At 37.8% G+C, this 10,970-nt stretch overlaps 1 protein-coding gene across 1 annotated transcript; it reads left to right on the forward strand.

Moving 5' to 3' along the window:
- The first annotated feature begins 2,385 nt into the window (after positions 1-2,385).
- Positions 2,386-10,271, forward strand: LOC140551589 (uncharacterized). Its single transcript, XM_072675068.1, has 6 exons — positions 2,386-2,461; positions 2,739-3,321; positions 4,039-4,101; positions 4,382-4,485; positions 8,136-8,285; positions 9,399-10,271. Exons 2-6 carry the CDS (start codon positions 2,742-2,744, stop codon positions 9,849-9,851), a joined length of 1,350 nt encoding a protein of 449 aa, XP_072531169.1. The 5' UTR covers positions 2,386-2,461; positions 2,739-2,741; the 3' UTR covers positions 9,852-10,271.
- The last annotated feature ends 699 nt before the right edge of the window (positions 10,272-10,970 follow it).

The raw sequence follows: 10,970 nt of genomic DNA on the forward strand, positions 1-10,970 counted from the left end.
GACTTATATTTACTTTTATTTAACCAGAAGTTATATTTTTGCCTTGAAACGACACAGGCATCTCCCAGGAGATAACACGATGATGTACAAGAGGCATCATTGTGGGAAAAAGTATTTCTCAGCTTTTATACACATTTGAACAAAAAGTGGCATGTCCAAAATTATTCATACCCTTTGAAAACTGTCACAGTATATGGGAAAATCCAAAGTTCTATACCATTCCAAATAGTCCAAGCTGTTTTAAAGCATCCTAATTACCCTGATTCATTGGGAACAGCTGTTTTAATCAACTCAACAGGAGAAAAACAGCAGCTCTCTGCAGTTGGTTTGTGGACAGTCATGGCTAAGACAAAGGAGCTCACTAAGGACCTGCGGCTGTGCATTGTGGCCGCTCACAAGTCAGGAAAGGGCTATAAAGCCATATCAAAATGTTTTCAAGTTCCAGTGGCTACAGTGCAAAGTATTATTAAAAAATACAAGAAGTTCCGCACTGTGGAAAATCTCAGAAGATGTGGTCGGAAGCCAAAAGTGACACCTGTGCTGGCCAGGAGAATAGTGAGAGAGGTGAAGAAAAATCACCAAGGATCACCACCAAGGCCATCCTGGTGAATCTGGACTCCGCTGGTGGCGACATCTCAAGGCAGACAGTTCAACGGACACTGCACACTGCTGGGTTCCACGGACGCAGGCCAAGGAGGACACCACTTCTCCAGAAAAGGCACACAAAAGCCCGCTTGACCTTTGCAAATGCTCATCTGGACAAAGAAGAAGACTTCTGGTGTTCTGTTTTATGGTCAGATGAAACAAAAATTGAATTGTTTGGCCACAATGATGTGTGCACCATTTGGCGTAAAAAAGGAGAAGCCTTCAACCCTAAGAACACCATCCCCACTGTCAAACATGGTGGTGGGAACCTAATGTTTTGGGGGTGTTTTTCAGCCAATGGACCAGGGAACTTGATCGCAGTAAATGGCACCATGAAAAAAGAGCAATACATCAAGATTCTCAACAACAACATCAGGCAGTCTGCAGAGAAACTTGGCCTTGGGAACCGGTGGACATTTCAGCACAACAACGACCCAAAACACACAGCCAAAGTGGTGAAGAAATGGTTAGCAGACAAAAACATTAATGTTTTGCAGTGGCCCAGCCAGAGTCCTGACTTGAATCCAATTGAGAATCTGTGGAGGGAGCTAAAGATCAGGGTGATGGCAAGGAGACCCTCGAACCTCAAAGAGTTGGAGCTCATCACTAAAGATGAATGGGCAAAAATACCAGTGGAGACATGCAAAAAGCTGGTCAGCAATTACAGGAAGCGTTTGATTGCTGTAATAGCCAATAAAGGCTTTTCTATTAATTATTGAGAAGGGTATGAATAATTTTGGACATGCCACTTTTTGTTCAAATGTGTATAAAAGCTGAGAAATATTTTTTCCCACAATGATGCCTCTTGTACATCATCGTGTTATTATCTCCTGGGAGATGCCTGTGTCATTTCCAGGCAAAAATATAATTTCTGGTTAAATAAAAGTAAATTTAAGTCAAACTTTGACAGGGGTATGAATACTTTCGGGCATGACTGTATATATATATATATATATATATATATATATATATATATATATATAGATATATAATATTAATAAGACATTCTAGGAGTTTAAGACACATATAGGTTGTAAAAAAAAAAACAAGAAGGATCCAAAAGCAGGTTCCTCAACATGTCACAAAAGTTGGAATGTATTTTGTCCTGACAAATAGAAAACTATGTAAATAGTATTCTGTTTTTGAAAATATAATACTATGGTGTAGAATACTATGAAAATATGTCATAAATTCATGCGTCTTTACTCATACTTTTCATATAAGTTAAGTATTGTAATGTTGACGTTTAGACCGTCTTTTAGACATCGTATGTGATGATATTTTCACTGGAGCTCACTTACAGATCGCTGAAGTAATCAATGAACGAATTGAAATAGCACAGTTTAGCAGAGTGTTCCTGTGTACTTTCTATCGATTTGCTTTTAAGCAACACAGCAGTTTCTGCCTTCTTTTGGAGAAACTGTGAAGACGAGCGGCTGCAATAAAAAAAGATGGACAGGTCAATCCTGTTAGCGATTGGCTTAATAAAAAGTGATTGACAACAAAACGTTAGCAAATGATTGGCAGGTTCCCGACCATTGCTCCCTCCTGCCTGTGCCCCGCCCCCCTCTGCAGCATTTCAAATACTTAGGGGAGTTCCGTAAGGCGAGACGACCATTTCTATAGAGACTCTGCACCAAACAAAAGAGTTCATCTGTGGCCTCATACTGAAAGAAGAAATGTAGGCGTGCTTGTTGAGCCTGTCTATCTTGGAAATCCCCCCAAAATCACAAGGGGGCGGAGCGTCTGTTTCACTCTTTCGGTTACTTTCGGTTTTACAGTCCACAGACGGTAGCTAACATAAATCCATCAAAAGGTGAGTATTTTAGCTTTGAGCTAAAGTGCAGAATAGCTTGTTACTACATATAAGATGTTCTCAGATAGCTTAAAGTATATTTGGGATGCAAAACCCCTGGTGTGAAAAGTTATTATATATATATATTTTTCAAGTCTGCTACGTGCTTTATAACAAACAGCTGTCCACCAGGTGAAGCATAGAGGAGATCCGCCTGTTAATGCCCTTGTGTGGTTTTGTACAATGCTGTGTAAACACTGGAATATCCTACATGACTCTTTTTCTTTTCCTTACGAAGGCCATGGCAACAGTTCAGAAACCACCTGAGCCTTTACGTTTTCGTGTCATCCTCCTGGGGAAAACGGGAGTTGGGAAAAGTGCATCTGGAAACACGATAATGGGACAAAATGTTTTTACGTCGAAGAAGAGCTTTAAAAATGTAACTAAAAAGGTTCAGAGGGAGAGTGTGACCTTTGATAGAGTGAGCCTTGATGTTTATGACACACCAGGACTCTTTGGCGCGGAAACAGGCAATGGAGAAGTATTAAGAGAATGGCAGCCTCTTCTCCAGTTAGATGACTCAGTGCCAATGGTGTTTCTGCTGGTGATGAAGATAGACAGATTCTCTACAGAAGAGAAAGAAACTGTAGAACTGATTCAACACTTTATACCAGATCACCTCCTCCAGAACACCTGGATCCTCTTCACCAGAGGAGATGAGCTGGAGAGTGAGGGTCTCTCTATAGAAGAGTTCATAGAAGAGACTAAAGAACTGGAGAATATTGTTAAGAGATTTAACAACAGATACCACGTCTTCAACAACATAGCTTATCTTCCTGACCAAGTGATGGAACTAATCAGAAAGGCATCGGACATTATCTGTAAGTTGCTATTTCATCAAGTGTTATTAAGTAAATAATAATTTACTAATAATTTAATAATTTACTTCTTAAATAATCATGGGGTATTCCTGTCTGAGCTGCATTAAAATATAAGATTTGATGCACACTTCTGTTAATGTGAATAGCTCATGAAATGTACAAGTTGGTGTCAAATGTGATAGATGTAAACGTTGCTTTCAGTATCCAAGCAAGATTAGTGTAATATTCCTGTTTTGTTAAAATACAATAAGGAATGAGTACCATGCAAAGGATAGAGCTGAGGCTTGAGCTTAATAAAAAAAATCCAGCCATGGGCTCCTCTAAACAGCCTCTGAGCACTCTAAACATAACTGATGCCCACCAATAGTGATGTAACAGATCACCCTTGGATAGCCAGAGTTTATCCATAGCAGTGTAGAGTGTGGTTCTCCTGCTGCTGTTATTACAGTAATATTCCATGAATAAAGAGTCACTCCCTTTTGTAACAGTATCCAACATACATGTTTTTATTAAATGGCACAACTGAAATGCTGTAGGCTGAATGGGTGAAGCTAAACTTCTGTAGTCTGAATTGGTGGAGCTAAATTGCTGTAGCCAGCATAATGAAACAGAGACACATAATTCTCTCACATTTGTAACATTTTTCTGTTTAGATCTTAACATTATACTGAAATTAACAAGAGACTGTTTTCATGCCTATTTGTCTAATTTCTGCAGATAAGAAACAGTACACTTTATTGGACAAAAACATCAATCTAGCGAAGAGACCCAGCGATTTAGGTATGTTCATTTTTGAAAAATATGTTTTTTTTAACATTGTCTTTAATGCTGCCTTAGTCTACAGTTTATTAATTATACATGATTTACATAGGATTTCTTCAAAACCAACCTAATATTAACAAATGAGCTGTTTTTGCTCCTATAGAACAACTCCACCCTCTCACACACAAGGGTGAAATAATTAAATACAGTAATTTATTTATTCATTGATGTACTCCAGACCTGACAACATTCACCTTCATAATTCTTACTTAAATATTATGCTGTATGTACCTTTCAGATCCATATGATGATGATCCTGATGTTCTCAGAGCAATTTTATCATGTGGACATGTCACAAGTGCAGATACGCTGATGGAATTTTGCAGAGTTGAGCTTGCAAAGGTAAACAGCTCATTTAACATGTCTGTGAATTAACTTAAAATGCCTAAAATCAGTTTAGGCTTTGGAACCAAACCAAACCAAACACCTTAATAGGGGATGTTCTCTTTTCTACTTGGGTTACTCAGGTTGAGAGGTGCCAGGTGGGCGTAGGGATACTCACAAGTCCCCGGCTGGCAGCTGAACAGTTGGAATTTGTCATAATTACTTAATTGCAGAAAATAATCGCTATTGTGTTAGATGAGAGATGAGAGATGGAATACTGCTGCAACTGAGTTCTTGTCTTTAAGTCAAGATAGCTTCATCTGAGTATTATAGATATGCTGTGATGGGTGTGACATATACAGAGTTTACAGTAAGAGAAGGGAATTCTCACAGGAGATTAAAAAGACAATGGGAGAGAGTCAGCATTTTCAGATTTGAGGTATCCTGAGGTATCCTGGTATGGATCTTTACTTTGGTGTACCATCTAGTACTTACATAAACACAGACCTGGTCACTTCTTTTCTTGCCAGATTTTCTAGTTTCTAGGTCCATTTAGAAGTTAAAATTATCGAGGCTGACCTGTGCATCAGAGACTTCACCACCAAGCCAGGTTTCTGTCAGGGTAATAATGCAGGCTTGATGTACATGATGATGGAGGGAAGAGGGGCTTTCTCAGCCTTGTCTGCATTCCTCCTTGACATCCTCTCTTTTCTTATTGTATTTCTGCTGGTGTGAAACCAAAAGACTTGGTGTTACAAGGGACAGACTTCCGAAGCTGTAGCAGATTTTCCTTGGAATAGATGTGTCGGCCTATCTGAAGATCTAGCTGTAGTGCAGCACTCCTGGTGTAATTAATAATTAAAAGTATTATCAATATGATAGCCCAGCCATTCTTACACATGGCAAACACCATGCTATACTGCAGTTGTGTAGTTAAAAAACAAATAGAAAACAGTGTGAATGCAGACAAGAGGAGCTGGGCTCACTTTACTGTTACACGATGAGGAGCTCTGATATCTGGTAGAGGCTTTGAGTAGAGCTGTTGCTCCTTTAATGTTAGTGGATTTTGCAGAGGTGGTTTGGGCATCTGATATGGATGCCCCCCTGGTTGCTAGAGGAATATCTTCAGGCTGGCGTGGAAGCTCTGGTGGAAGTGACTGGGTACAGGGATACCTGGACTTTTTTGTTTGCCCTATTGCCACAGAGACCATCAATCGGACTAAGATGATAATAAGATTATCATTATAAGCTTTAAGTAACATGAGCTTTTTTTAAACATGTTTGAAATGTTAAGAAAACTTTAATTTCAATACATAATAACTTGCATAAGTAGAACATTATAAATGGTCTTTACAGGCAGTCACATCTAACTGGTAATTCACAAACAACACAAAGCATACAACTTAAGTAAGTTGTGTGTTCAATGATGCATTGTTTATTACTCATTTCTAACTCATTCTAATTGTAACATTTTGAGAGAAAAGCTCTTTTTATTGAAGTTAAAGCCATATTTATAATAATATAAGTATCAGAATCATGTTATGGTACATCAACTGTATTAGGGAGAAAGGTCTCTTGTCATTCCCACTCTCAAAGTGTGATTTGTCTTTACTGCATTGAATTACACTCTCCGTCTGTAGACGTAGCCCATGAGCACAAAATGCTACTTTTAGCGTGGGTATAAATTCTTACCGAACAAAAGTAAAATGTGTGGTGTGAAAAAGACTCCATAGTTCATTCAATCAAAGAGTCCTTCTGAAACATTGGGTATCAGGTGTGGATATATTGCACTTGCCAATGCAGGAAATGGTTAAAGCTTAGATTAGCAAACTGTCTTAAAGCCATTGCTAACGCTACCTATATTCCTAAGTAGAAAAAAAGCCCTGTTTTACTTTTATCAGGAATTTTAGGGGACATAAAGCAGCTTTCTGTTCTGATAACAATTTAAGTGAAAACAAATATGTATTGTCTTTTGAGCGAATATTGATTCTGATATTGAACAATTGGCCATCAAAGGCAGCTGTACAGTGAGTAAAGGAGCAGACTGGCTTGTTTCATGACATTGCTGACATTGCATGTTCTGCCTGTTCTAAAAATGTTCTTACATTGTGTTAAAATATTGTTTTCAGCACAAATATCCATCAGCTGATAGATTTGTTTACTTTGTCTGAAGAGATTTTTTATTTTTTATTTTTATTTATATATCATTTAGTCAGTTTTTAAGATCATATTTGGATGTTGCAGTGGTTTCAGCTTTCGGTGGGCAGGGTTTAAGCACAGTGTTGACTGGCAGCTGTTCAGTAATAGCCTTTAAAAGACAAACTTGAACTCACACTAATTAAATTCAGTGTGCAGCACAGTCACTGCATACCTTTTAATAACAGCAACAAATAATTATTATTTTAGAATTTATTACACTTTTTTACATTTCAACATCCTTTCCACAAACTAACCACCATTTTGTTTACCCTTATGTTTAACCCAAGCCAGCAGACAAGTGTGTGAGACTTGTCTACGTTCACTCAGCAGGTGAAAGTTATCTGTGTGGCAGTGTGAATGGCAAAAACATATAAAATCTGCCACTTTTAGATCTGATTTGAGTCACTTTTTATATGTGGTATTGAATTCTGATACATCTGACAGAATATGCATTCAGTCTGAACAGTCAGATCGGAATTCATGCCACCTTTACATCAATCCAACTCAACTTTGGGTCACTTCACCTGCTATGTGAATGTAGCCTGTGTTTTAGAGAGCTGGTTTGTTTAACATAGTTGGTAACAACAGAAAAGTTCAGTGATAGCCAGTGCTTTTTACCTTTTGCTAACTGTGCAAAGTGCAGTTTTCTACAAGCAGTAGTTAGCAGACAAGGTAAAGCAAAGTAATTTCTATATCTGATGCTCAATATGTCAAGTCAAGTCAAGTCAAGTGGTTTTATTGTCATTTCAACTACATACAGAGTGCACAGTGAAACGAAACAACGTTCCTCCAGGACCATGGAGCAACATAGACAGTGCATACAGAACACAAGTGCAACACAATACAAGTGCAGACAGACAACACAACACAGTACAGACATGTAAGACATACCTTCATGTCATCAACATTGATGGGACTCTCACAAGCACAAGGTCTGTCTGACCCTAAGTAATTATGCTGACTTATACTTGGCATTATTGATGCCATATAATGCATTAGAAAAAAAACATTTAAAATACAACCCAGAGACTGCACAGTTTAATACAAAAAAACATCTTTGGGGTGCAAATTAAGGGATAACTTGTTGTTATTTTAACACAAATATAATAAAAACAAAAAAGACAGGAAAAAAACAAACAAAAGAATTGGCTGCCTTTAATAGTTAATGTAACTGATTACATGTATTAGATGATTTGGCTACACGTGTTCATAAAATATTTGGTACATTACTAATACTGCAGTGTTCTGTACACTCTACATGCCTCTTTTTGAGGAAATAGTTAAGCAATTTATCTATGGTAAATGTTTTTACACCCTTTTTAAGTAAATGTTTTGTGTCCTTTTTGTGGACACAGTGCAGATACAAACTTCACTATGTTTTGCCATTGTTTTAATTGACATTCTTACTAATAACAGACATTCTTAATAATGCTCTTTCACCACATTATAACTGTGTTTTTTTATGTTAGGGGAAAACTACACTGAAATGCTATTTGTGTGCTAAAGAGTGGCTTTATGAAGAAGTCCGCAGGTTAGCCAAACTTACACCACAAGAACAAGAATTCTTTGAGAAAACTCTTGGGAAGAATGTCAGCAAGAAGCATATGTCTTGCAAAATTGTAAGTACAATAAAAACAATTTATGTAAACAGTTTTTGACAGTTAGACACTGTATACCACTCATCATAACATACTCTGACTCCATGCTAAAAGTCATGGGACAGCAGTATGTAAATTGATCTTGAAGTGTTACCTCAGTGGACAGCTTGGGAAACATCCACACATGTATAAGTTGTGCCAGGTGTTATCTTGTGAGTGAGGCTGAATGCTGGCCAGAGTGCAAATGGCAAGATGACAAGAGTTCAAGCAAGGCCTGATAGTGGGTGCCGGATGGTTGGGACATTCCATTTTCGAATTTGTATGGGCATTTAACATTCCTCAATCCACAGAGTCTCGTGTTTACTGGGAATACACCATAAAACCAATTCTGGACAACTTGGGCCTATAGCATGGTGCATTGTCCAGCTGGAATATCCCATCATTGTGGGTGTGCATGTCAATGAATGGCTGCAAATGGTCACCAAGTAATACACCCCACACCAGCATGGCACCATTAGCAACCTCCACAATGCATTCTTGACAGCTGGGGTCCTTGGCTTTATGGGGTCTGTGCCACACACATACCCTACCGTCACAATCGAAATTGTGACTCATCAGACCACACCACTTGTTGGTAGACCTCTAAAGTCTAGTTGGCAAGATCATGAGCCCTTTGCAACAAGATAACACCACATAACTTAACCAGGTGTGTATGTTTCCCAAACTGTCCCCTAAGGTAAATTCATGTTCAATTTACATACTGCTGTCCCATGACTTTTGGTATTTCAGGGTAATATGAGTCAGTTGTCAGAATGTGTCAGTAAAGTTACTGATAGGCACTGGTTACATTTTTGCTAAAACTACTGTTTTACACTAGTCAGCTGTTTTGAACAACAAAGATGATGTGTTTGCATTTATTCTAATAGCAAGTTTATTATTATTATTTATATTATTATTATTATTATTAATAATAATAATAATAATAATAACTGTCCAAATCCACAGACCAATTTGGAATTTGAAAACGTGCAAATTAAAACACAAAAAACTATGCAACATACCATTTGTAGAATCATAAATTTAGTATTATGTTTTCACAATTATTTTTTTTTGCTATATTTGTTTCTCTTGCAGTGCCCTGGATGTGGATCCTTTATTAAGCGAGCTGACCTGTCGAACCTGAGTGTGCAGTGCACAGTGTGCTGTGAGACAACTGGGAGAAACTATGAGTTCTGCTGGCAGTGTCTGAGAGAATGGAAAGGTCCTCGTCCTCGTTCTGATAGGTGTAATAATGAGAACTGCACTAATGAAGACCTGACCAGGTTACTGCAGAGCTGTAAAACCATTACTTTACCAGATGTTAGAGATATAGAATGTCCAGCTGTTCGTGCCTGCCCAACCTGTGGCATACTGAATGAACACAACACAGAGGGATGTAAAAATATTGTGTGCTGTAGATGCTATACAGAGTTCTGCTTCCTCTGTCTTAAACTCACTCCTGAGTGTTTGAAGACCAGCACACATTTTATACTTTGCTCAGATGGTGTTGCACCGAGACAGACGTCCATACCATGCTGGAATGACTGATATGTATAACAAAATGAACATGTAACACAGATTACAGGTTGAATACTAATGCTAATAATATTTTCACCTGTTATTATCTAGATTCTATTGTTCTATATGTTGTCTATTTAATCATTAGTCATGTGATTAGTCCATGTAAACTAGGAAAACTAATATACAGTGGCTAAAACTTTGTCTCACAAACACACACGTTTTAGAAAACATTCTGCCATGTTTGCTACAGTAGTTTGAGTTACTGTGTTTTGTGTTTTTTGAGTTTATCCTGCATTTTGTTGTTTTGTGGAGCACATGATGTTTGTTCATTTTTGCTGCCATGCCTGTTTGATTGGCATTTATATTTATCACTAACATATTATTGGCTTGGCATGAAATTAATTTGATTAAAAAATGAATAAAAAGTAGCTAACAAAATTAAACTGTCTATGTTCCTGAAGCTTATATTGCTCTGACAGGAGCTTCAGTTTAATGACTTTTACAGGTGCACGTGGTAAGTTTTGAGAAGACGAGGGAATGTAAGACATGCTCAGTGGCAATGTGAAAATCCACTGATTGAGTGACAAAGAAAGCTCCTTCCTGCTCAATACACCAGTGTCCCCCACCTCCAGCTGCAATGAGCTCAGTGTTCTCCTCCAAACTGATGGTATAGTCCTACCACTTCAGGCACAAGATGCAAAAATGGAAAAATTAGAAAACTGTGAAAGCATTCCCTTTTATTTTTTTTTACCTGCAGCTCTACAGCAGAGAATTCAAAACCAGACAATATGAACACACTAGCCTTGCCTAGAGGGTCACACTAATAACAGTGTTGTTACAGGGGCTGTTCTGTTGCCTCTGTCGGTTAAATGACTTCAAAAGATATGAGGAGGTGAGTTTATAGCTTTCATTTATTTATTAGTGTAGCTAACCTTATGCAAACTAGCTTAGAGCTGTGCTGCTGTATTGATGTTATTGCATAGTTGTAGAATTGCATAGTTGTAAAATTTTTTTATGAAATAATTACATTATAATGAAAAATATTATTTTAATGTCTCATTTTCCACATAAGTCCAATTTATGCATGAAGTATATATAGTAGAAAGCCTTCTGTGGATAGTAGAAAAAGCAGGATAAACACTTTTT

Source organism: Salminus brasiliensis, chromosome 3 (assembly GCF_030463535.1).
Source record: "Salminus brasiliensis chromosome 3, fSalBra1.hap2, whole genome shotgun sequence".
NCBI classification, from domain to species: domain Eukaryota; kingdom Metazoa; phylum Chordata; class Actinopteri; order Characiformes; family Bryconidae; genus Salminus; species Salminus brasiliensis.

Coding starts and splice junctions, on each gene's coding strand:
- LOC140551589 (XM_072675068.1), top strand. CDS start 2,742: ATGGCAACAGTTCAGAAACCACCTGAGCCTTTACGTTTTCGTGTCATC. Junction 3,322..4,038: donor AAAGGCATCGGACATTATCT/GTAAGTTGCTAT, acceptor TAATTTCTGCAG/ATAAGAAACAGTACACTTTA. Junction 4,486..8,135: donor GCAGAGTTGAGCTTGCAAAG/GTAAACAGCTCA, acceptor TTTTTATGTTAG/GGGAAAACTACACTGAAATG.